The sequence below is a fragment of the Cyanistes caeruleus genome, chromosome 24, assembly GCF_971803275.1.
Source record: "Cyanistes caeruleus chromosome 24, bCyaCae1.hap1.1, whole genome shotgun sequence".
Taxonomy (NCBI): Eukaryota; Metazoa; Chordata; class Aves; order Passeriformes; family Paridae; genus Cyanistes; species Cyanistes caeruleus.
The window spans coordinates 5203614-5228611 of NC_141724.1; the positions used below are offsets into that span (position 1 = coordinate 5203614).

Here is a 24998-nt window from a genome sequence, read left to right on the forward strand (position 1 = left end):
AAAGGCACAAAAAGGCCTGAAAATCCTGAAGTCTCATCATGTTACTCCCACCCTGGGTCCCTTGGCACGCAGTAGCAGCGGGGACCTCGGCAGCCTTGCCCAGCACAGCCCTGCTGCCCCCATCCCTGGGCTGCTGCCTCGGGGGGACACCGAGCCTGGTGACCCTGGTGACACCCCTGGCTGCAGGGGCCATTATCAGTAACAGGAAACAAGCTGGGCAGGAGGGGCAGGAGACAGAGACCCAGAAAGAAAGGAAGCGGTTAGAAAGCCGTCACTTCCATCTGTGCTGCACGAGAAGCTGCGCCCACGCGCTGACGGGTGCGGGGGAACAGCGCTGCCCCTCCGCAGGCTGAGCTGCTCTGGGGTCACTGGGGACTGTTTGTGATGAAGGCACAGATCCTCTTCTAGCCTTTGTTGACAGCTAGAAAGGTGGTTAAAATAGCCCATATTTTAACATCTCAGCCAATGTCTGGTGCAGAGGTAGGTGTGGTGAGTCCAGGTGATGGCACTGTGCAGGGGTTAAGACTCTTAACCTTGCTAGAGACAGATGTGATGCTGTCTGTGTCCTACCCAGCACAGCATGGACCTGTGGATGCAGCTGCCTGGGCCAAAGGGCCAGGGAGGATGTGCCAGCAGCTTATATTTTAGGAAAATCATCTTCACTGAAAGGATGATCAGACACTGGCATGGGCTGCCCAGGGTAGAGACAAAGGCATGTAAATGTGACACTTGGGGACGTGGCTGTGCTGGGGCAGTGGTTGAGCTTGATGATCTTTGAGGGCTTTTCCAACCTGCACAATTCTTTGATGATTCTTGCATGGCAAGAGGCAGCCATGGCAGGTCCCATCTCTCCAGCTGGAGGAGGCTGGCCGTGGATAAGCAGAGGCAGCCAGAGGGCAGCAGTGCAGAGATGATGGATCTGCCCAATGCTGCTCCTCCAGCTCCCAGCCACAACAGAATGTGGGCCTGTCTGCATTTGAAAGCTGTTCTGGATTGTGCTTTCTGGCCTCAGAAATTCAGGAAGCTGCAGTGTTGGGCCATGCATGCTCCTCCTGTGATTCCTCTGAGTCCTCTTGGTCTTGCTGCAACTGTGTGGCCCTAGGTGTGGGCACAGGAGCTTGCAGGACACGAGATCTGCTTTGTCCCAGTTCCAGGCATCAGGAATATTCCTGTCTGCTCACAGTCTGAAAGTGCTTCGAGCCACAGATGCCCCAGATCTGGAGGAAAAACAAAGAAACTGTGAGCTTTTTAGTTTCTTTTCTTGTGCTCTTGGGGCTGAGAGGAGTCCCTAGGTGCTCTGGGGCTGGGAACACCTTTCCTGCCAGCAAGTGCAAGGACGGAGCCATGGAGCTTTCAGCACTGGAGGAGAAATAGAGGCAGCAGAATTGTCTGGTGATTGGTGCCACCAGAGCCCCAGATGCAGCAGAAGTGTTTGGCTTCTTGCCCATGAGAGCTGTGCCTTGCCAGACAGCAGCTGTCCCACCCCCAGGGCTGCTGAGCACCCTGCCCTGCTCCTGCCAGCAGGGCACGGGCTCAGGCTGGCACCAGGTGGTGTCTGTAGTGACCCTGAGTAAAGCACTGGGTGTCCCACCCACGGGGGCCAGCAGCAGGTCACAGATGTGGTGCCTGGTGAGCAGACATGCACAGTGCTGCTGCTGCTGCTCCACCATCCTCCCACCCCCACACCTCACCTCTGGCTTTTGAGGGCATTTTGGGGCAGAGCAGGTTCCTCTGTAATGCTGAGCCTACCTGTGGGGCTGGGGCCCAGGTCTGTGGGAGCAGGACAGGGCAGGAGAGGTGTGTGCTGGCGAGTGGGGGAGAGGATGGAGAATCACCAGCTGAGCGCTCACAGGGCTGCAGAGAAGGGTGCAAAGGCAGCGAGCTCTGCTCTCAGCTGGGGCAGGACTCCCCTCCTGGCATCATAACCCTGTGGCAGAACACATCCCACTTGGGCACTACTCCTGCTCCTGTCACAGCCCCTGGGCACCTCTGCCTGCCCCTCTCCTCCTGTGGGCCTCCTGAGCCCGTCCCCAGAAACACTGGGGGGACACCTGGTGAGTTTTGGGGTTGCTCAGCTTTGGGGAGCTGCAGTCCAGCTGCAGGCCCCACATCCCAATGATGCAGCATCTTGGGAAGGGATTGTTTGGATTCCTCCTCATGATTTCTCAGACCAGAGTGAGAATGTTGTTTCACACAGGCTCAAGCTAATGCCTGAAGCCTAAAAATCTCTTCTTGTCAGTTCCCATAGGTGATAAATGGAAATGATTCGTGCTAACTAAATTGTAACTATTTGGAAAGTTATTATTATAAAGCAATAAAGGGAATTAGTCTTACAAGGCAGATGGAGCCCTTTGCAGATGTTACATGTTAAAAATAGGATACAGGATGTAGTTTTAAGATAAGGAATGTCTCAAGACAGAATCAACCTTGAGATGGATCAAGTTGGAAAGACTTTAAGCATAGGGTTTGAAATTATGAAATGTAAGACTAATTAGTAGAACACAATGTTCACTTAATCACACATGCACAAACCTGTTATCCAGAGGACAACAAGGATGAGTGTAAGCCTTCATCCAAACACCACCAAAAGAAGACTGAAGACCCCCTTGTAACAGGTGAAGTGTGCAGCATGAATTATAGTGACATAGAATTTAAGAATTGAAAGTGGGATGAAACTTAGAGGAAATATTAATGAATATGTATAAGCATACATATTCGTTATAGTAAGTATATAAGTATAATTTATATAAGTATACAAGTATATAAGTATATAAGTATACAAGTATATAATATATATAAGTATATAAGTATATAAGTATATAATATATATATAAGTATATAATATATATAAGTATATAAGTATATAAGTATATAATATATATGTATATAATATATATAAGTATATAAGTATATAAGTATATAATATATATATAAGTATATAATATATATAAGTATATAAGTATATAATATATATAAGTATATAATATATATAAGTATATAATATACATAAGTACATAAGTATATAAGTATATAATAAATATAAGTATATAAGTATATAAGTTCAGTTTGAATTGCTTTGTTTGGTACGTGAGGTGGGGTGAGAAGCTCCAGGTTTTGCTTATAATTTAATCACACTTAATTACTGGCAAATTAAATCGTAATTTTTTTACTAAATTGTATTCATTTATACCAAATTGCTATTCAATTCACTAAACTGTATTCTTTCACTAAATTGTATTCATTTATACCAAATTGTTATTCAATTCAATAAATTGTATTCTTTTATTAAATTTTATTATTTTATACCAAATTGCTATTCAATTCACTAAACTGTATTCTTTTACTAAATTGTATTAATTTATACCAAATTGCTATTCAATTCAATAAATTGTATTCTTTTACTAAATTGTATTATTTTATACCAAATTGCTATTCAATTCACTAAATTGTATTCATTTCTAATTAAACTGCTGTTAAGTCAATAGACCTAGTTGTCTAATTTCATTCATAACACATACTTCATGTCTCTGCTGCCTTTGGGCTGCAGGTTTGTTGCAGAGCCCAGGCAGCTTGGCTCGAAGCAGACAAGTGTCTGCACAAGCCTGAATTTTGGGGTAAAATAAGGGGTTCAAGGGGGTTCATGTGAGGGGAGGTTTGGGAAGGCTGCACCTTCCTCGTAGCTCAGCCAGCAGGGAAAGAAGTGGGCAATGTGTGCCCAGGAGCTCAGGATAAAGGAGGTTGTGCCCTCCAAAACTTCGAGAGATAAAACGCTGAGGGACAATGTGTGTGCCCCTGTGGATTCTCCTTTTGTGCAAATAAAGCTGCAGGACTCCTCTGTCTCCATTTTGGACATAAACCTCTGGCATTTGTGGATTTTCATGACAAAGCAGTGCAGGGCTTGATTCTGTGGTGGCAGAGAATTCTCCCTGCAGAAGCAGCAACTCGACCATTCCCTGTGGATCCAAGGGAGGGCAAGGAGCTGAGCCCAGCCCTTCTCCCCCAGCCAAAATCTCAGGTCCTTCCCAAGAGACAACCCCTCAGCTAAGAGAGTAGCCAGCTGCACCCTTTCCCCCAGCTTGGCCACATTTTTGGCTCTTAAGTACTGGCTCTTAGGCAATAGATGGAACAAAATTCCCTGAGAGAAAGAAAAAAAATAAAAGGAAAAATCCTAACCTCCAGCACTCCTGCTGCAGGTCTCTGGCAAAGGTTGCAGCTGATCTTTTGCAACCTTTTCCTCTGCCAGATGTCATGCACAGAACTTGCCTCCCAGACAGGGATCTGCTGTGGGACCAGGCTCTGTGCAGACAAGTCCTCTGCCCCAGAGGTGCTGGAAGAGCTCCTTAGAAAACAGGAAACCACTCACCCAGAAGGAGCAGTGAAACATTCCCTTATTCTGCGATGTTTGTTGTTTTAGGCTCTCCCAGCCGAGCGGGCTGATCCCTCTGAGCCCTGGGGCTGTTCCTCCAGGCCTTGCAGCCAGCCCAGCCCAGCCCAACCCAGCCACCACCCAGGAGAGATGCAGGACAGCGTGGCTTTGCAGGCCAGATGCCAAATGTGCTGCTAATGAGAGCCCAGGAGGGGATGAGGAGGCTCAGAAAAGCTTGGTGCATCACTTTACCAGTCTGCTCTCCCTCCCCTCCAGCAGAGCATCTCTGCTTCCTGCTGTGTGGATGGTAAACTGAGGCAAGGCAGGTGTGCTCCAGCTCAGAGGTGAAAACAGCTTCTGCTAGTGCTTGGGATAGGGAGCAGCACTCTGAGCCTGGCATCTGGGCAGGTCTCCAAGCCTTACAGATGCTCCATGCCCCCAAACCCTCAAATCAGGTTGTCCAATTCAATGGACACTTCACTGGGGACTCCTGGAGAGACAAGGCTGAGCTCTGTGTCACTCTGGAAGACCCAGTGAATGGTCCCACTGACCCTAATCAAGCTGCAGAGGTTGTGGCTGAATGGACAGACAAAACTGCCAGGAGGCAAGAGTGGAGGATGCTGATCCTGCATCCCTCTGTGGCTGTGTCTTGGTTTAGGGACTCACCCCAGGACAGACTGCCTCAGCAGAAGTGCAGCAGCCTGCAGGCCAGGCTGAGCCAGCAGAGCCTCTGGCAGTCAGTGCCTGTGGGAGCCGTGCCTGTGGCCAGGATGTGTCCCAAGAAGCAGCTACTGCTGAGATGTGTGGCTGCCCACAGCAGTGCCCTGGGGAGCAGGCAGGCTCCAAATGTGCCTCAGCATGAGGAGGGTGGTGTTGGGGCTCCCTGGGGCTGGCCTGGGGGAGTAGAAGGACCCAGAAGGAGCCCCCCAGCTGCTCCAGTGAAGAAGCAGAGCTACTTGAGCTGGGGGCTGGATACAGAAAGCAGCAGGCACTGCTGACAGTCTGAAAGATGAGCTCGTGGTGTGTTTGGCTTCAGGAGCTGTGGGAGACGCCAGGGAGGAGCTGAGGGGCTGCACAAGCAGGCACTGCCAAGGGGACAGGAGCACCCCTGGGCACCACGCTGCAGCTCCCCAGGACTGCCTGTCCCCATGCCCTGGGACACTCAAAGGTGTCACAGCTACAGGAACGGGTGTGAAAAGCCTCAGTCCAGGGCTTGCTGCAGTGGTGATGGTGGTGGCAGTGGTGGTGGCAGTGGTGGTGGCAGTGGTGGGGGTGTTGGTGTTGGCACTGGCACAGGCCAGGGCACATGGGAGAGGGACAGTAAGAGGGGACAATGCCCTGCCTGTGACCTGAGCTGCCAGGCAGATCTCCTTCCTACCCTGTGACATGAAAGATGGGCAGGCTTTTTGTTTACTCCTCTGAAAAAGAAACCTTCCTCCTGAAAACAAAACCTTTTGTGTGCAAATGCAGCTGTCTGTAGATTTGTTTTTATACAGGAAACTTTGAACCAAAGGCTGGGGCTGGTTTCATTTTGACTTGGGATTTTCAGCTCATGGTAGTATTTGGAAACTGAGATGTTTTCCAGATTTGGAGGCTGGGTTTTCACATCACTGTGGAGTGTGGCAGCGGTGTCCAGGGCTTCCTGTTGCTGTCCCTCTCCTTGCCTGCAGAAAGCTTAGCCCAGATGAGAAGGGGATGGGTGCCCTTTGGGGGAAGGCAATACCTTGAGTGGCAGCTGAAGTTTGTGACCCTCCTTTGTGGGACTGGCAAGGGTTGGGTGCAGAACTCCACCTGCAGGAACCCACTGCCCCTAAGCTGGGCTCATCCTGCCAAGGAGATGGGACCTGTGAGGTCCAGACCTTGCCCACAGCTGGGACTGGAGGAGACAGGAGAGCTCACACTCAGTGCCATGGCTACTGCACCTCCTGCTGCCACAGCCACCAAGACAGGAGTAGAAGCGCCTTGGGATCTGCTCCCAGCTCTCCTCCAAACCCACTGCAAGCCCCTTCTCCTTGTCCCCAGGGACCAGCTGCCCCCTGTTCACCAGGGTGAGGATAATGCCATTCTGGACAACTTCTTGGGATGCTCTGCACCTCCTGAGCCAATACAGCTGCTCTCCATCCCCCTGATGAGGGACTGAGGGGTCAGGATGCCTTCACTCCAGGGTGGTGCCTGGGCTGATGGGGCTGCAGGCAGCAAAGCCTTTGGCAACCACAACCCACACACACCTTCAGGGCTGGTGCGTGGGCTGGATGCCTGTCCTGACTTCATCACTGTCCCGGGGCTCTCCCCGTTCCTCTTTGCAGCAGCAGCACAAGGGGATGCTCAGCAGGACCCAGAGTCCCCAGCTGAAACCACAGCACGTGGGACAAACTCTGGCAAGGCGCAGGAAGGAGCGAGCCGTGCCAAACCTGCAGTGCTGGCACACAGCTCCTGCCCCAGGAGTGCAGACCCTTGCCCTCAAGGGGCCACAGGAGACATCCCTGTCCAGCAGATGCCTCCTCCCCAGCATCCTGCAGCTGGGAGCTGGGCGAGCCCAGGCGGGCCTTCCCACCGGTCCAGCCCAGACTTGAACGTCAGGGCTGTGCAGAAGCGGAGTGAACGGGTGAGTGTGAGCGTGCCAAGGCGACACCGCACACGCCAGGGCACAGGAACGGGCTGTGCACCTCTCCAGGGACACCCAGCAGGTAAGGCATGGCTCCCACTCCTTGTCCCCCTCCCTCTTACCCGGACACCTGGGGAAAACCGGGATGTGCGCAGTGGGAAAAGGATGGTGGAGCCACCCTGGCACGGTGCCGGCAAACCTGAGTTCACAGCGCCGGGGGGGCAGCAGGGGATGGGCAGCTCAGGAGCAGAGCCTGGCACTCGGAGGCTGTGCCAGGGCAGGGGGGATCTCGGGCCCTCGCCATGCAGCGGCACAAGCGGGCATTGGGATTTGCTTCACGGTTATTTCTTGGCTCTGTGTGCATCATCCCTGCAGCAGCGGGTGCCCTTGCTGCCAGCCGGACCCCATGCCTCACAGGGTGGGAGCGGAGCCCCCCCAGGCTATTGGGGACAGGGTGGGGGATTTTGGAGCCGGCTGCTGCCCCAGCACTGTTTGCAGTAGATCTGGAGCCGGCACTATCCAGGCTGCTCTCTCTCAGCCCTCCCCGGTGAGCGCTGCTGCCTGGCCGGGGGAAGGGGAGCCTGCTGAGCCCCAGGGGCGCAGCCAGGGCCCGGGGGTGCAGAGCAGGTCTGCCCGGCTCTGCCGGCTTTGGGCGTGCTCTGAGTCACCGCAGCCCTGCGCTCCCAGCCCTGCCAGGCGCCGGCTGCTCACCCGCAGGCATCCCGGCCTCAGCAGAGGAGAGCATCACCCAGGTGACCCAGGTGACAGAGTCATTCCTGCCACAGCAGGACAGCGTGGCTGTGCCCTGCCCTGCAGAGGGGTGATGTCCCCCGCTGCCTGCCTGCCCTCCCGCCTCTGCGAAATGGGAAGAGCTCCAAGGAATCAGAGCGTGGGTCAGGAGGCGGCAGCGGCGCTGGCAGGGCTCCATGTGGGAATGATTAAACACTTGCCAGGGGTTGGAGAAGGAGCATCCCAGTGCTCTAGGGTTTAGGGCTGGAGAAGCATGGCGTGTGAACCTTGCAAAGCGAGAGGTCCCATTGGCACCTGCATCCTCTGCAGGTTCTGCCCTGGGAGCAGCCTGTTCCTCTTGTTCCTCCCCCACAGCCCTGGGCAGCACTCAGCACCTCAGAGTGGCAGAGGGGAGAAATTGTGGCCTGGGGCAGTTCACAGTGCTGGTGGCACTGAGAGACGCTGAGGAACAGGGACCAAAGGGCTGGTGTTGGCCTGAGGCAGGATAGGATCCCCAGAGGATAAGACCCCATGTCATGGGGTCCCTGGGCATATGTTGTTGTAGGGTGCCAGGCTGGATGCACAGGATCCTGCCCAGGGAGAAATGGCAGAGCTCCCACAGAGGTATCAGGGCTGCATGTCCAGACAATGGTAGAGGCTCCTCTGTGCAGTGCCAGCATTGCCCACAGCACCAGGCCATGGCTGTGCTCTCTGAGTGACAGCTTGAGTCCCTGTCAGGGTGTCCTCAGCCATGTGCTGTTCCATGGGGCCTTGCAAGGCTCTGCCTGTGCCCAGCCTTGAGAGCATCACCTGCCACTGTCACCTCACACGAGACCCGGTGACACAACTGGGACCCTTGGGAGAGGCAGGCACTCTGTCCACCCTGCCCATCCTCACCCCAGCAGGCCCAGGGAGGCCTTGACTCCCTCTAGGTGTGCAGGACCACGCTCAGGTCTAGGAGATGCTTTAGCAGGGACAAACGCAATGCTGCCAGCTCCATGCCCAGGGCACCTGGAGAGCAGGCCAGTGCATGGAGCACAAAGTGGCTGGACCCTGCTCTGGGGTTGGGAGAACAGCCCAGAGCCTTTTCCAGGCAGGGCTTTGAGCTGCAGTGTGGCTGTTGTCCCTCAGCTCAGCACGAGCAAGACCTGACACACAGTGACAGGCGCGCTGTCAGGGTCCCCTTTGCCATCTCTGCTGATCCCCTGGAGCACAGGCCATGGGCAGTGCCAGCTGGGGCTGTGCCCCTTGCCAGAGGCGGTGTTTTGGCTGCAGAGCCCCTGTCCCCTCCAGCCCTGGCCGAGCTGTGTGTCCCCATCCCCCTGTGCCTTGCGGTAGCGTTCAATGCTTTGCGGAAAATGTGATGACTCGGCAGCCCCTGAGTTTCCAGGCCTGCTTCCAGCTGCTGGGTGGAGAAACTTGTGCAGTTGTCTTTAGGTTTGGCACAGCTGAAGACTTCACGGTCAGGGGGGGCTGGAGGGGAGATCTGCTATCCCCAGCTGAATGAGGGGGTACCAGATCTCTCTGTGTCCCTCCTGAGGTGGCACGGTGTCGCTGATACCGTGGGGAAGGCAGCACTGGCACAGGATGAGCAGCTTCTGTCCCTTGTGGAGGCTGCTGAGCCCTGTGGCGCCAGGGATGGGGCCTGGGCTTGGCTCCCAGCAGTGCTTTGGGCTGTTTCCACTGCAGCCACAGCCCAAACTCCCTGAGCTGAGGGAGCACAGCCGCTGGGACCCGAGGTTAAATAAGCGGGGCCCCATGGCAGGGGGTGACAGCTTGCTGTGCCACCGGGACATGCAGAGGCTGCAAAAGCTGCTGGAATGGTCCTGGTCCATGCTCAGAGGCCAATCCCACCCTAGTGGGCAGCAAGGCATCCCCCAAACCCATCCTCATGCCGAGTGAGGTTACCTCTCCTCCTGGTTCGGGGGGTGTGGGGCAGTGGCACAGCATGGCAGCAAGATCCCAGGGAAATGTGTTCCAGAAATCCCTGCTTGGCTGCCCAGCCCAGGGACCAGAGCAGGCAGAACAGACCCTTTGCTCCTTGGGCGAGCCAGTGTCCAGAGCCAGTGCCTCAGAGGGCCACAGCAGCAGAGGCTGTGGCTGGAGGTGGGGATGACAGGTGCAGTCAGCATGCACAGACTCGGATTATCTCCAGCTGGGACAACCCAGCTGAAGTGTCCCAGGACTCCAGGGGCTGGGTTTGTCCTCTTGTTGGCCTGGAGCTGCACTTTGGTTTGCTTTGGAGCTGCAGGACTTGGCTCTAGCCTGGGAAAACCTCCTGTCCATGCCACCACTGCAGGGGACACTGCCTTTAACACTGGGGCATGCATCATCTTTTTCCTTCAAAATCAAGTGGCCCTCCTGTCCCATGTCCCTGAATCAGAATTCTCAGTCCAGCAAGATCCTCCCTCCTCACTTCCAGCCCCTGTTTCATCAGCTGGGGACTCCTCCATCAGCTCTTCCATCACTTTCAACACCAGGGACACCACAGGCCCCAGCACTGCTCGCTCACCTCTATCCCAGCCACCCTCCAGTGACCCTCCAGGCTGCTCATGGCAGCCAACAACCCCAGGCTCCCCATCCACAGTGTGGTCACCTGTGCTGGCAGCCTGCACCCCACAATGGACCTGTGTGGGGACATCCACTGAAAGCCCCTTTGTGTTTTGGGGACCAGCTGTAACCTCCTTGATGCTGCCCTGGGCCCCCGGGTAAACCTGGCAAACCCTCACTGCAGTGAGGAGCTTCAGCCTCCTCCCAGCCAGCTGCAGCTGCCCAGCTCTGGAAAGGGGCCTTTAAAAACAGTCCCTAGCCCACTGGAGACGGCAGCAATCAGACCCAAATCTCCCCCTGTCTCATTTCTGGGGAGGTACTTCATCCCAGGGGCTGGAGGACCTCACCCTCTATACCTGTGAGCACTCACCTGCACTCAGGTCAGTAGGGGGTGGCCAGCTGCCCATCAAGCTGGTGTCCAAGCAGGGATGGGTACCCCAGAGCTGGCAGTGGCACTGGTTGATGGGTCAGCCCCAGGTGCTGGTGGATCTCAGTCCCAAATGCTTATCAGGGGATCTCTAAGAGCCACAGCTGTTACCCTGGGCATCCATCACTTGAGCAGATGCACCTACGGCATTTTTGGCATTCAGCCCTTGGAGCTGTGGGCACTAAAGGTTAAAAATCTTGTCTGTGCTGGAGCCAAGGCATTGCCTTCTGCTCCCACCCTGATCTCTGTGTCCAGGGTGTAGGGGAAGGCTGGGTCTGGAGACAGTGACACAAAGAGGCTCTGGTGGTAGAGCTGTACCTTTCTGAGTCCCAGGCAGAAGGGACAAACAAGCCCTCACTGCTGGGCTGAGCTGCAGGGCCAGAGCCCCTTTATCCTCAGCCTACTCTAGGCAGGGAGCTCTGCAGAGACGTGACTGTGACCACGGACCTGGACTCCTGGCACCAGTCCCATTTGGCCAGGACCTGGGAAATGAACTGTTGCCCATGCAAAGGAAAGGGGATTCATGTTCACTGTCCCCGCTCCCAGCTGGCTCCTCAGCCTGGGGGCTGTCAGAAGGGTTGGGGTATGAACCTGGGCTTGGACATGGGTCCTAGACCAGGTCCCCTGTGTCCCCCTCTTGTCTCAATTGCATGCAAGAGCCGGAGCTTTCCCGTGTCTTTGTGCAGATACTGGGATTGTTCTGTGTCACAGCTCCCACCTGACAAACTTCTGAGTCTTTTGTCGAGGGATTCTGGTGTTCCAGAAGAGAGGTGGGGGGGATGTGGCTCACAGTAATGAGCACAGCTCGAACAGCCCCCAGAGGTGGCCGTGCTGGCCACTGGGATGGGCTCCCACGGCCACAAAGGCTGTTCTGGCTGCCGGACTGATGCACCACTGAGCCTCTTCCAGCACTGTCCCAGATCCCCAGCGCTGATGTGAAGCCAATGGCATCTCTGCTGTGAATGGGAGCTGGCACCGTGCCACTGTGCACTGCCCAGGCACGGCAGAGCCCCCAGAGCCGGCCCTGCAGGCAGCGGGGGGCACAGCCCGACCCGGGGGCACAGCCCAATCCCGGGGGGCACAGCCCGACCGGGGGGCACAGCCCGACCCGGGGGCACAGCCCAATCCCGGGGGGCACAGCCCAATCCCGGGGGGCACAGCCCAATCCCGGGGGGCACAGCCCAATCCCGGGGGGCACAGCCCGACCCGGGGGGCACAGCCCGACCGGGGGCACAGCCCGACCGGGGGGTACAGCCCAATCCCGGGGGGCACAGCCCGACCGGGGGCACAGCCCAATCCCGGGGGGCACAGCCCAATCCCGGGGGGCACAGCCCGACCCGGGGGCACAGCCCAATCCCGGGGGCACAGCCCAATCCCGGGGGGCACAGCCCAATCCCGGGGGGCACAGCCCAATCTCGGGGGCACAGCCCAATCCCGGGGGTACAGCCCAATCCCGGGGGTACAGCCCAATCCCGGGGGCACAGCCCGACCCGGGGGCACAGCCCAATCCCGGGGGGCACAGCCCAATCCCGGGGGGCACAGCCCAATCCCGGGGGTACAGCCCAATCCCGGGGGTACAGCCCAATCCCGGGGGCACAGCCCGACCCGGGGGCACAGCCCAATCCCGGGGGGCACAGCCCAATCCCGGGGGCACAGCCCGACCGGGGGGCACAGCCCGACCGGGGGGCACAGCCCAATCCCGGGGGGCACAGCCCAATCCCGGGGGCACAGCCCAATCCCGGCGGGCACAGCCCGACCGGGGGGCACAGCCCAATCCCGGGGGGCACAGCCCAATCCCGGGGGCACAGCCCGACCCGGGGGGCACAGCCCGACCGGGGGGCACAGCCCAATCCCGGGGGGCACAGCCCAATCCCGGGGGGCACAGCCCGGCCGGGGGGCACAGCCCAATCCCGGGGGTACAGCCCGGCCGGGGGGCACAGCCCAATCCCGGGGGTCACAGCCCGACCGGGGGGCACAGCCCGACCGGGGGCACAGCCCGACCGGGGGGCACAGCCCGACCCGGGGGCACAGCCCAATCCCGGGGGCACAGCCCAATCCCGGGGGCACAGCCCGACCCGGGGGCACAGCCCAATCCCGGGGGGCACAGCCCGACCGGGGGTACAGCCCAATCCCGGGGGCACAGCCCAATCCCGGGGGCACAGCCCGACCCCGGGGCAGCCCCTCGCACCCGGCCACTGCCCACTTCACCCCCCTCGGATGGGCAAAGCGTGCTTTGGGCACCTCCGAGCCCCCGAGATGCCAGTCCCAGGAGCCCCTTGGAGTGTGCACTTCCCCCGCAGCAGCCTGCGGACCCCGTGCCTGGGGCACGGCACAGACACCCCAAATCCGCGGGTACCCAAACCCCCGCTCGCCGGCAGCACCTGCGCAGGGATTAAAGCCCCCAGAGCTGAAGGTGCGGCACAGAGAGAGCCGAGCGTGCACAGCACTCCAGGGCCACACTCGTGCCCTGGCTCGCTCCAGTATCCCAGCTCCCTCCGGCATCCCAGCTCCGCCAGTTCTCTCCAGTATCCCAACTCTCTCCAGTATCCCAGTCCTCTCCAGTATCCCAGCTCTCTCCAGTATCCCAGATCTCTCCAGTATCCCAGCTCTCTCCATTATCCCAGTTCTCTCCGGTGTCCCAGTATCCCACCGCTGCCGTCCCCGCTCCCGCCCCGTTCTGGGGGCTGCTTCGGGCGGTTCTCCCATCCCGGAGCCGCCATCAGTCGGCTCCTGTCTCCTCCCCTGCCGCTCCTCCCGCTGCAGCTCGCGGAGGTGCTGCTGATGCCGGAGCGGCTGCAGCCCGGCACAGCCTCCCGGGCGGAGCTCTCGGCCCGGCTGCGGAGTCACGGCAGAGGCCGCGGTCCTGCGGGGACAGCGGCAAATGCGCCCAGGGAGAGGCGGCCACCCCCGCCGGGCTTCTCCGGGGCCGGAGGCGAGCTCTGTCCCCGCGCAGGGACAGAGGTGTCCCCGCTGATGTATCCCGTCCCCTCGGAAAGCATGCGGGGACACGGCTCCTGGCTGCCGTGGGACGAGGGGCTGCCCGGGGACGGCCGCTGCTGAGAAACCGCCCCCAACCCAACTTGTCACCCCCCGATCTGCTGCCACCAGGTCCCCCATGAGGCCACCGCTGCTGCCGCTGCTGCTGCTGTGGGTGCCGCGGCTCGCAGGGACCCTGGCAGAGGTAAGAGCTCCACTCCCCGTTCCCCGCTTTGGCTCGGCAGCTCTCGGCTCCCGGCTCGCTGCCGCGGGGGCTGCGGGTGCCTCTCTCTGGCCGCCACATCAGCGGCGTTCGGCATCCCCGGCAGCGCTTCCCCCGCTGCCCCCCGGCCCGGGACCCCGGCCCGGGACCCCGGCCCTCCCTGCCCTCCCTGCCCTCCCTGCCCCTCGCCAGGCACCGCCTGCAACCAGCGCTCCCCAGCTCCGCTCTCCTCGCCAAAAGCCATCGCTGGGGAACGAGTCCGAGAGCCGAGGGAAAAGAGCGCCGGGAACATGAGGGTTGTGCTGTGGCTTGTTCCAGGACAGGGAGTGGGCAGGAGACATTTCCTTTAACGTGGGGGGAACTGACGCCAGTGCAAAGCCGGGCACACCCTGCTGCCAGCAGGCTGTGAGAGGTCGGGTGTCCCCGCAGCCGGGAGGGTGCCAGGGGCTCCGGGGACTCTGCTGTGCCTCTGGGGCTCCGGGGACTCTGCTCTGCCTCTGGGGCTCCGGGGACTCTGCTGGGGCTCCGGGGACTCTGCTCTGCCTCTGGGGCTCCGGGGGCTCTGCTCTGCCTCTGGGGCTCCGGGGACTCTGCTGGGGCTCCGGGGACTCTGCTCTGCCTCTGGGGCTCCAGGGACTCTGCTCTGCCTCTGGAGGGTGGCAGATTGAGGTCTGTGGTCCTTCCATCCTCTCTCCTTGGTGGCAAGGAGGTGTGCCTGTAGAGGGAATGAGATTGCCAGATCCTGTCCGGAGCTCAATCCCTCCCTCTCTCTCCAGATGCTGTTCCCTGGCTGCTCTGGTGGCCTGTGGTTCCCCTGTGGGCACGGCCCCGTGTTGGTGCAGCCCCAGGACCCGTGCAGAAGGCTGGGGCAGCCCACAAGCTGCAGCTGCCAAGTCTGTCTCCCTGCCTTGACTAAAGGAGGTCTGAGAAGTGACCTGGAAAAGGGGTCACAGCCCGCAGATGCCATGTCAGGGTGGGACCTGTGCCTGCCAGCTCGACCCCTGGCCTGCCACAGGACACCTCTCCCTGTGTCAGTCTCAGCTCAGCCCCCCTCATCCTGCCCCTCTCTCACCTGAGACCTTCAATCCCCAGGGCCAGGGATGCAACCGCACGGCACAGGCAGGGCTGGAGGGCCAGGATGCACCTGGTGAAAGAGGTGAGTGACAGGAATGAGGTTCCTAGGCTGAGGGTGGGATGGTCTCTGTGCCTGGAGCGGTGAGATGAGCAGATGGGCTGGAGCAGGACTCTAGGAGTTAAGAGTAGCTTTGTAAATACTCTGCTTTGGGCTAACTACAAGCTACAGATGGTGCCCAGGGAAGGGGGAGAGTCAGTCCCATCCTTCTCCAGCAATCAGCTGTATGGACAGGGCTCCAGAGGTCTGTGCTTCCACAGAGCACCAGAATCACAATTCACTCAGCAGCAGCGCAGCCACAGGTGCCCTGCTCAGATCCTTGGAGCTGCCTGGGCAGGATCAGGATCTGTAAGGCTGCTGTAGGCCTGGAGCCAGCACAGTGCCCACATGGCATCAGCCTGTGCCAGTGAGAAATCACCTGGCTGATCCACAGGCACCTGTCAGGGTGTGAGGTGTATGTGCATGTGCTGTCTGTGATGTGGTTAGTGGGAACATGAGCAGTGCTGGGGGCCCGTTTTAGGTACATTTGTGCTGCAGATGTCAGGAAGGTGACAGAGGGAGGCAGGTGATGAAGCTGCTGGAAACTCAAGCAGAGAAACACAGGCTGAGAACTCATACCTTCAGGAGATAAGAAAGAGCTTGCAGTAATAAACCAGCCCTGCCTGAATGCCAGGCAGGACAATGGCCTGTGGGTTGCCTTCAGGTCAGCTGTGCCTGCTGCTCTGGGTGTCTGCTGACAAGCGAGGGTGGCCCAGGGCAGCTGGCCCAGGTATAGACACCTCACCCATGGGCACCCAGCTACATTTAACTAACCCTTCCTGAGCTGTCTGATCCTAAATATGCACTCAAACTTCTCAGGGGTGGCACTGAGAGGGCCTTTCCCAGGGGCACTACGTGATCCTGTTCACATCCATCTGTTGTCCTCAGGGCCCTTTGCCCTCACCAGCAGAGGTGAAACCACAGCATTGCATGGAGCAGAAGTTGCACGTAGTTCTGAGAATGTTCAGCTCTGGGAAAGACACACACAGCTCCTGAGCAGTGCCCCCATCCCAGGCTCACACTGCTCCTCCCTGGCTGTGTGAAGGGTGCCCCATGGCAGGACTCTGGGGCAGTCACTGTGCTGGGTTCACTGTGCCAGACCCTATGTAAGCCTGTCACAGCGTGTTGCACGCCATAAATTTTAAGTGCTAATTATTACACAAATGTCTTATTAACACTAGAGCAGTTCTGGAATTTTCCAAAGGCTGGGAGCAATAGAAAGCTCATGGATGTGGCACCTGGGGACGTGGGTTAGTGCTGGACTTGGCAGTGCTGGGGGAACAGTTGGACTCAGGGATGTTAAAAGGGCTTTTCCAACCTAAATGGTTCCGTGACTGACAGCAAGGCTGAGGATGGGGGTGTGTAACAATCTGCTGGAGACATTGTGAGGCAGAGATGGACCCTGCCCTGGTCACACCACCAGCTTGGGCCTGACAGACAGGCTCTGCCTGGCTGCTGTTGTGTAGGTGACTCCTGAGCAGCTCTAAGGGCAGGAATTCAGCAGCAGTTTCAGCCACTGAGCCAGCAATTAGGTTGAGCCCTGTATGCCAGTGCCCATCCCCAGACACTCTCCATTGCCCCAGCACGCTGACCTCGCTGCTGCAGCACAGCCATGGCAGGGACACAGCTCAGCAGGGGCTGAGCCTGCTCCCACATTGCTCCATGTGTGCAGTGTCCCACTCTTCCCATGTCACCTCTGAACTGGGCAGGGTGGGGACAGCCCGTTGTCTGGATTCCCCCAAAGCAGCCTTTGCCCCCTCCTCTGTCAGAGCCCCCACAGAGGCAGAGACTATTGCAGAGGGCACAATGGCCCCCTGCCATATCCATCCTGTCCCCTGACTTGCCATTGTCCTGCTTCTTCATGATGGGCCCAGAGCCTCCAACATATTTTTGGGGGGCTCAAGCCAACCGAGGTGATGAGCAATGGATTATACCCAGCCAGGGAAGTTCTCTGCCTCAAACCAGGGCTCTGGACAAAGCACATGATGACCTGAAGCCTTCTGGTCTTTCTCCAGTGGAGCAGATGCTCCATGCTTAGGAGCATCTCTTTGACAGCTTCCTTTGAGCTGAGTCCATGAAGGTTTCTGAAGGTTCTTGTGTTCTCTATGGTCTCTCCTTTCCCAAAGGCTGTTCAGAGCCCTGGGGTCAGGGTGGTGGCCGGTGCCTGGTGCACCCCAGCAAGGGTGGGTGGCTGGGAGCTGCAGCCTGGCACCCAGCACCACCAACCCCTGCTGAGAGTTTCGGATTTGCCTCTGCAGGTACACTCCTGAATGTCAGCGTGAGCGACCATGACCGGTCAGACTCCCTCCTTCTGTCCTGGGATGAGCCACAGGGAGGTGCCCAGGGGTATTTGCTCGCCCTCTCCTCCCTGGGGTCAGGCACGCTGCTGCAGAATGGGTCTGCTGGACCCAACACCACCAGCTTCTGGTTCCATGGGCTGACTCCTGGCACGCAGTACGAGATCGAGGTGACAGCCACGCTGGCCTGCATGGACACCACCAGCCAGACCATCACAGCACAGACAAGTAAGGGCTGCCCAGGACCTCAGTGCTCAGTGATTGTTGTGCTGTTTGGAGTCCTGCTGCTTCCTGGGAGGTTGGGCTTTTCCTCACTTTTCCAAGAACTAGGGTCCTTCCTGGGTCCCCAGAGTCTTAGTGGTTGTTCCCTCATCCTGGTGGAGGAAGGGTCCTGCCCCTGCACCTCATATGGGCTGGGTTCATGCTGTATCTCCTCCTCCTGGAGCAATGGAGGTAATGATGGACCAGCCCATGATGTGGCTCGCAGAGAGATGAGGGGTGGAAAATGTCATTCCTGGAGGTCTAGAAATAGCTACAAGGAAGGAGCATCTGCTCCACAGTTTTGGCACATCTCTGTCAATCACAAGGATTTCAGTAGGAATTCAGAAATGGAGAAACATTTCTCCGTTTGTCCTGTTCTCACCCCCAGGCCTTGCTCTGTGCCAAGGGCTGGAGAGGGGGACGGGGCTGGTGGCTCCACAGCTCAGGTGAGGATGGCAGCCCTTGCCTGCACCTCTCCAGAAGATCCTTGAGTAAATCAGTGCAGGTGACAGTGGGAAACCCAGCAGAGGAGAGTAGAGCTGGAGGGAGGAGAGTGGACAGTGGAAGGGCTGGTGTCAGGCAGCAGTGGTGGAAGCAGAAGCTGGTTGTCATGGAAAGGCAGGTGACAGGACCCACAGGACCTGTCAGCAGCTGAGCTTCCAGGTGATGATGGGTTCACCTTCATGTGTTGGCCCTGACCAAGCCTCCCTGCTCAGTTCAGAGTAAGTGCTGAGACTGATCCAGGGGGATGGTGCAGCCCACACAGCCCATGGGGGGCTGCTGAATGGTCAGGGGGGTGATGGGGCTCTGCTTGGGGAATCCTTACTGGAGCTCCTCTGCTCTGGAAACAGGCTGAGAGAGCTGGGGTTGTTCTGCCTGGAGAGAAGGCTCCAGAGTCACCTTAAAATGCCTTTTAGTGCCTAAGGGGGATTTGAAAATAGATAAATAGGGGCTTTTCACATGGGCAGATGATGGCAGGACAAGAAGGAAGAGTTTTAAACTGGCAGAGGAGAAGTTTAGGTCAGGATGTTAGGAAGAAGCTCCTGTGAGGATGGTGAAGCCCTGGCACAGGTTGCCCAGAGAAACTTTGGCTGCCCTATCACTGGAAGCATCCAAGGCCAGGCTGGCCAGGGTTTGGAACAGCTTGGAAGAGTGGGCATGTCCCTGTCCATGGCAGGGGGTGGGACTGGGAGAGCTTTAAGGTCCCTTCCGACCCAAAGCATTCCAGGATTCTGTGAGTGGGTCCTGTGCAGCTGCCTGGCACCGCCTCACAAGCTCCACCGGCGACTTTGCCAGCTGAGGCACACCCAGACAAGCAGCCAGCAGCGGCTGTGCCGTGTCCCTGCAGGTCCCTCTCCTGTCCACAACCTGAGCCTGAGCAGCGGCGGGAGCTCGGCCTCGCTGCGGGCGGCCTGGGCGCACGGGCACGGCCGGAGGGACGGCTACAGCCTGGGCCTGTGGCACAGCGAGTCCCAGAGCCTGGTGAGGAACGTGTCCCTCCTGCCCAGCGCCTCCACCTTCCTCTTCAGCGGGCTGCTGGCCGGCAGCGAGTATGCCCTGAAGGTCAGCACGCTGGCTGGCTCCGGCCAGGCCAGCACCAGTGTCCACCAGTGGACAGGTAAGGAGTGATGGGTGTGCTTGCCCAAGGGCTGTGGCCAGGGGAGGAGGTCTCCAGGCTTGGGATGGGGAGTTTGTGTTTTGTGGGGAACAGCTGGAGTGTTTCACATCCCCACCGTGAGCCGAGTGCCTGGGCCAAGGGGAAGATTTTACACTTTGGGACTGCCTTGCAGCACCCACAGCTTGGGTTTGGCTGTTCCCAAGGCAGAGGGGCAGTCTGGGGACCCTGGATCTCTTGGCTGCTGAGAGCTGCAGCCTGAAGGAACATGACAATGTGGAGGGACCTCAAGGGCCCTCCAGCCCGTGTGGAAGGGGGCACGGGAGGGACATCCCTCAGCAGACCCCTACCAGACCTTCAGCCCCCATGCCAGAGAGCAGCTGTGGGCACAGGGGTCCCTGGGGAGAGAGGAGGGTCCAGGGACCACCAGCCCCAGCGCTGAACCTTGCTGTGTCCTGCTCCTCCCCTCAGCTCCCTCCATCCCCACCCAGCTGAGGCTCAGCCCAGCTTCCAGCACCAGCCTCGTCGCCTCCTGGGCAGATGCTGCAGGGGCTGCCTGGCTCCACCTCGAGCTCCGAAACCTCCTCACCCAAAAGGTCAGCACCACCCTGTCAGCCAGGAGGGGCCTCAGCAGCTACACCTTCCATCACCTCCACCCTGGCACTCAGTACTGGCTGGGGCTCAGCGCCACGGCCGGCTCCTACACCGCAGTGGGACCCAATGCCACTGCCTGGACATGTGAGTGTCAGCTTGGTGACCCCAGCTTTCTCCCTGCCTCTGGTCCAGCCCCTGAATCCAAAGATCTGTAGGAATTCAGAAATGGAGAAACATTTCTCTCTTTGTCCTGTTCTCCAAAAAGGTGTTAATCTTGTCTGTCACTGACAGAAAGGCTTCCAAATATCCCTGGGTGAGCCAGGGTTTATAAAAAATTAAGTAGAAAGTAGTGTAATGTTTAATATGTCACTGAAGTGAAAAATAGAGATTTTAGAGTATGGAGTAAAGATGGAGGAAAAAGGGTGTGGTTCTTAGCTCTCCTTCCTCCTTCTCCTCCGTGATGCTGCAGTTTTTAGGAGCACAAAGGGGGATTGGTTGAAAGCTGCTCCAGGAGGCAGCTCTGGGGCACTGCTGGGGTGGGGCCAGTGAATCCTTCAGCAGGTGGATCCCCAGTTCCAGCCCTGGGCTGCAGTGGGAGCAGCCTGTGTCTCTCCCCTAGGAGGGAGATGGAAGGGCAGCAGACCCCACTGGTGGTCAGTGCTGCTGGGGCTTGGCTCTCGTGTGCCCCAGGGCTGTACAAGGGCAGCAGAAAAAATGGGGCAAGAGGGCAGCAGCTGAGCTGGTTTGAACTGGAGGCCTCTGGGAGGGGCTTACAGAAGAACAAAAAAGACTTTACACAGGCAGACAGTGGTAGGACAGGGGGTGAATGGTTTGAAACTAAAATAGGAGAGATTTAGATTAGATGTTAGGAAGAATTTCTTCCCTGTGAGGGTGAGGGGGTCCTGCACAGGGTGCCCAGAGCAGCTGTGGCTGCCCCTGGATCCCTGGGAGTGTCCAAGGCCAGGCTGGACAGGGCTGGAGGGTTGGGATAGTGGAAGGGGGTGGAGTGAATGAGCTTCAAGGCTCTTTCCAATCCAAACCATTCCACATTTCTATGATTCTATGGAATGGATTTTTGGTGTTCTTTGATTGTTGTCAAGGATATGCTGTGGTAGCACCTGATAACCTCATCCTGGTGGATGTTCCCAGCCTGGTGGGTGCTGTGAAAATACAGCCAAGGAATCCAAGAGCCTCTGGCAGGTCAAAACAATGAGGGCAACCCTCCCAGAACCACTATTGCACCATTCCCCCAGCCCACTCTCTACTCTGGCCTCATGCTGATGAGGGCCCTGAAAGAGGGGGACTTTGCTGGTGACACCATGTCCGTAGCCCCGTAAAAAGTTCCAGTCCTGAACTTGCTCTCCCAGATGTTTCCAGGAAAACCAGGAGGGAAATGGAGAGGTAGCCTTGGCCCTCAAATGATGGAGGTGCCAAGCTGCAGACTCAGAGCTGCTGTGGCCAGAGACTCGTCCTGGCAGTGGCCAAACACTGGTCATGTGTTTGCTGGAACACCTTGGTGCCACCAGCTGTCAAGTCTCCAGCTCCCTCCTGCTCCACCTGCCAAGCCCGGGAAGCTGGAGCCTGCTCCCTGCTGACTCTGCAGATGGGATTTTGGAAGGGCTCCAGAGCTCCAGCTGGTTTGTTTCTGCTCTGGAGTGAGGCTGATCCTTGCTGTTGCTGTCTGCAGCTCTGACCAGCTCCACTGAACACAATTCCCCCATGCCAGACACACGAGCCAGGGGCGTCTGGCCAGGAGTTTGGTCCAGGCCAGTTCCTGGGAACATCAGCAAGTTCATGGTGGGATGTGAATGGAGTGGAGGGAGACTTTCAGGAATTTCTCAGCAAGGCTGCCAGCTTTGTCTGGACTCTGTTAGTCCAGGAATGCTTGTGCTGGGGAGTGCAGATGGATCGCTCCAAAAGGATGTCTAAGGGTGGACGTAACCCTGCCAGGAATGAGGCTCAGGGAGAGTATGGGGTACAGAGTACCCCATTGTGTGACTCACACAATCCCATTCCCTTCCAGACCCCCTGAGCCCTGGCAATGTGACTCTGAGCAGTGCAGAGGAACAGAACTCCTTACAGGCTCGCTGGAGTATCCCAGGGGGACAGAGGGACTTCTACCTGGTGACCCTGCACGAGGGAGAGGACAGCACTCCGACCAGGAACATCTCTGTTGGTGGGGACAACGATCACGTCACCTTCCACGGGCTGAGCCCTGGCCAGCAGTACTGTGTGCAGGTGGTGGCGGTGGCAGGGCCCTACAGGGCATCGGCACAGAGCGCAGCAGCCTGGACAGGTGAGCAGAGAGCCCACACGTGGCCCTTGAGGCTGTTCCTGCTGCCTGGAGGGGGCTGGGGGTGAGGCAGGCACAGGGACAGGACACCTGGGCTCAAGAGCAGGTTGTGGATCAGAGCAGCAAAATCTGCCTCCCCACAGTTCCTGGTGAGGGTGGGCTCAGAGCTCCTTGGTGCCAGCGAGTGTCAGGCACAGATCAAGAGCAGATCCTGCTTCGTCCCTTCTGGACTGTTTGGAGGGTTGCAGGCAGCAGCTTCCTCCCTTCCCCTCACCACAGCTGGATGGGTGGGCAGGGAAGCACCAGCAGACCCCCAGAGGGGGCAGCTCCCCGTGCTCAGCCTCTGCTGGGTGATTTGTGGAGCCACAGCTGGTGCTGTCCCAGAGCTGCCACTCTGGGAAGGGACAATTGGGCACAGCATGGGGAGGAACCCACCCAGCCCGTGGTGCTGGGGGCACTGAGAGCTCTCCTTCTGCCCCTGTGTGGGATGGAACAGCTGCAGTGTCCCAGGATCACACAACTGTTATCCTTGGAAGGGACCTCTGGATATCATCCAGTCCCACCCCCTGCTGTAGGGTCACCTGGAGCAATTTGAAAAGCAGAAAATACCCTGTGAAAGCAGTCTTCCTGCCTGGTGCACTGCCCCATGTCGTGCTGTCCTCGTCCCTTACAGAACCACAGGCACCATCTGGCGTGAGGCTGGCCAGCCAGGGTAGCCCCCACAGCCTGCTGGCCAGCTGGGAGGAGGCGGCAGGGGAGGGCTATCTGCTGCTCCTCAGCCTTGCAGAGCACCCTGTGAAGAACAGCTCCTTGCCCAGGGCTGTCACGAGCTTCACCTACGAGGGCCTCCACCCTGGGACCCTCTACACCTTCGAGGTCAGCACTGTGGCTGGTCCCTACACATCCTCACCCCGGAGCATCTCCAACTGGACATGTGAGTGCCACAGCCTGGGGTTCCCCCTGGTGTCACACCTCAGGGCCCTGACAACACACATCTTCCACAGCTTCATCCAGTAACTGGGCAAAAGGCTCAGGAGGAGGCAGAGGTGCTGCTGGATGTGTCACAAGGGGCAGCTGAGCCCGGTGCCCTTCTCCTCCCTCTCTGCCCACCCTCCCGTGGCACTGCTCAGGCTGCCTTGAGCCTCCCCCTCCACTCCCCACCACCTCCTCCAGCACCAGAACATTTTTTTCTGTGTTGCAGTTTGAGCTGTGCTGGCCCAGCGCCTGCTGGACTGGTGTGTGGGTGTCAGCAGCTCAGGGGTGGCAGGGGTCACCTGGATGCAGGTTTTCCCAGGGAAGGGACTCCTGCCCCAGCACATTTGGAGCTGCACTTCTGCCAGGTGATTCTAGACCTTTCCTTTTGTAGACCCTTTGCCCCCAGAGCAGCTGACCCTCAGCAACAGGGGCCACAGCACCTCTCTGCAAGCCTCCTGGAGAGCAGCTTCCTCTGGCAGCACTGGCTACACAGGGATCCTCTGGGAAACCAAATCCCAGGAGCGGGTCAGGAATGTGACTGTGGGGAGCGGCTGGACCAATGTCACCTTGGAGAACCTGGTCCCTGGGCGACAGTACACGCTGGAGATGGCTGCTGTGGCTGGGCCCTACAGATCCCCCGTGAGATCAGCCAGTGACTGGACCTGTGAGTGTCGGTCCTGCCTGTCCCTGGTGCTGGTCACAGCCACCGCCTGTCCCCCGGAGCAGAGAGCAGAGGTGGGGAGTCAGACAGGGCTGCACAGGCAGAGTGACGCTCACCTGGAGCCACATTCAGCCATGCTGGGAGTGAAAGGGTCTGCAGTGCAGGAGGAACCCAGCACTGAACAGAAAACACTTCCAAATGTCACCCAGGGGAAGGTGGGGACCGATCCCATCTCTGCTGTGGAGCAGGAGCTGCTTTGGTGTGCTGGCTCCTGACCCAGACACTGCAGGGAGCCCAGGACAAGTGTGTGCAGCCCCACAGCACAGCCCCACAGCACAGCCCCACAGCACAGCCCCACAGCCCCATAGCACAGCCCCACACACCACAGCACAGCCCCACAGCACAGCCCCACAGCACAGCCCCATAGCACAGCCCCATAGCACAGCCCCACAGCCCCATAGCACAGCCCCACAGCCCCACAGCCCCACAGCCCCACAGCACAGCCCCACAGCACAGCCCCATAGCACAGCCCCATAGCACAGCCCCACAGCCTCACAGCCCCACAGCACAGCCCCATAGCACAGCCCCACAGCACAGCCCCACAGCCTCACAGCCCCACAGCACAGCCCCACACACCACAGCACAGCCCCACAGCACAGCCCCACAGCACAGCCCCACAGCACAGCCCCACAGCCCCACACACCACAGCACAGCCCCATAGCACAGCCCCACACACCACAGCACAGCCCCACAGCCCCACAGCACAGCCCCACAATCCCAGCCCCACAATCCCAGCACCACAATCCCAGCCCCACAGCACAGCCCCACAATCCCAGCCTGCTCTCACTGCCTGGCTGTCTCTCCTCTCTCAGACCCCCTGGCTCCAGCTGGTGTGACCCTGACCAACACCCGGCGCCCCATGGGGCTCTCAGCCTTCTGGGACAAGACTGCTGGTGATGTGGACCAGTTCCACCTCCAGCTCTACAGCAAGAGCCATGCAGCACAGAGGAACACCTCAGTGGGGCCAAACACCCACAACTTCACGTTCCTGGGGCTGTCCCCTGGCACTCAGTACTTCCTGAAGGTGACTGTCCTCGCTGGTCCATACAGATCCTCGTCACACTTTGCCACTGAGTGGACATGTGAGTCAGAAGCATTCCCAGTCTCTTGCAGGGATGGGACATCCCAGCACTGCCACCAAGACTAGCAGTGACACAAACTTGTTGGGGTGGAGGGAGGGCTCTGGTGAAAGCTG

At 58.5% G+C, this 24998-nt stretch overlaps 1 protein-coding gene across 4 annotated transcripts in view; it reads left to right on the forward strand.

The window, feature by feature from the left end:
- The first annotated feature begins 6931 nt into the window (after positions 1-6931).
- The window catches only part of LOC111939897 (receptor-type tyrosine-protein phosphatase V-like), a 41576-nt gene continuing 23509 nt past the window's right edge, over positions 6932-24998 (forward strand). For 3 of the 4 annotated variants that reach the window (XR_015278996.1, XM_086861762.1, XM_086861761.1), the window contains exons 1-9: positions 13444-13858; positions 14969-15032; positions 17306-17572; positions 18954-19223; positions 19692-19958; positions 21838-22110; positions 22781-23041; positions 23474-23746; positions 24616-24885. Coding sequence is in view for 3 of the 4 variants with exons in the window: in XM_086861762.1 (XP_086717888.1) it covers positions 13793-13858; positions 14969-15032; positions 17306-17572; positions 18954-19223; positions 19692-19958; positions 21838-22110; positions 22781-23041; positions 23474-23746; positions 24616-24885 (2011 nt within the window). In the remaining variant the exon portion in view is untranslated. Of the gene's footprint in view, positions 7054-13443; positions 13859-14968; positions 15033-17305; positions 17573-18953; positions 19224-19691; positions 19959-21837; positions 22111-22780; positions 23042-23473; positions 23747-24615; positions 24886-24998 lie in introns of those variants that run through there. The other variant, XM_086861760.1, reaches the window with a different exon arrangement.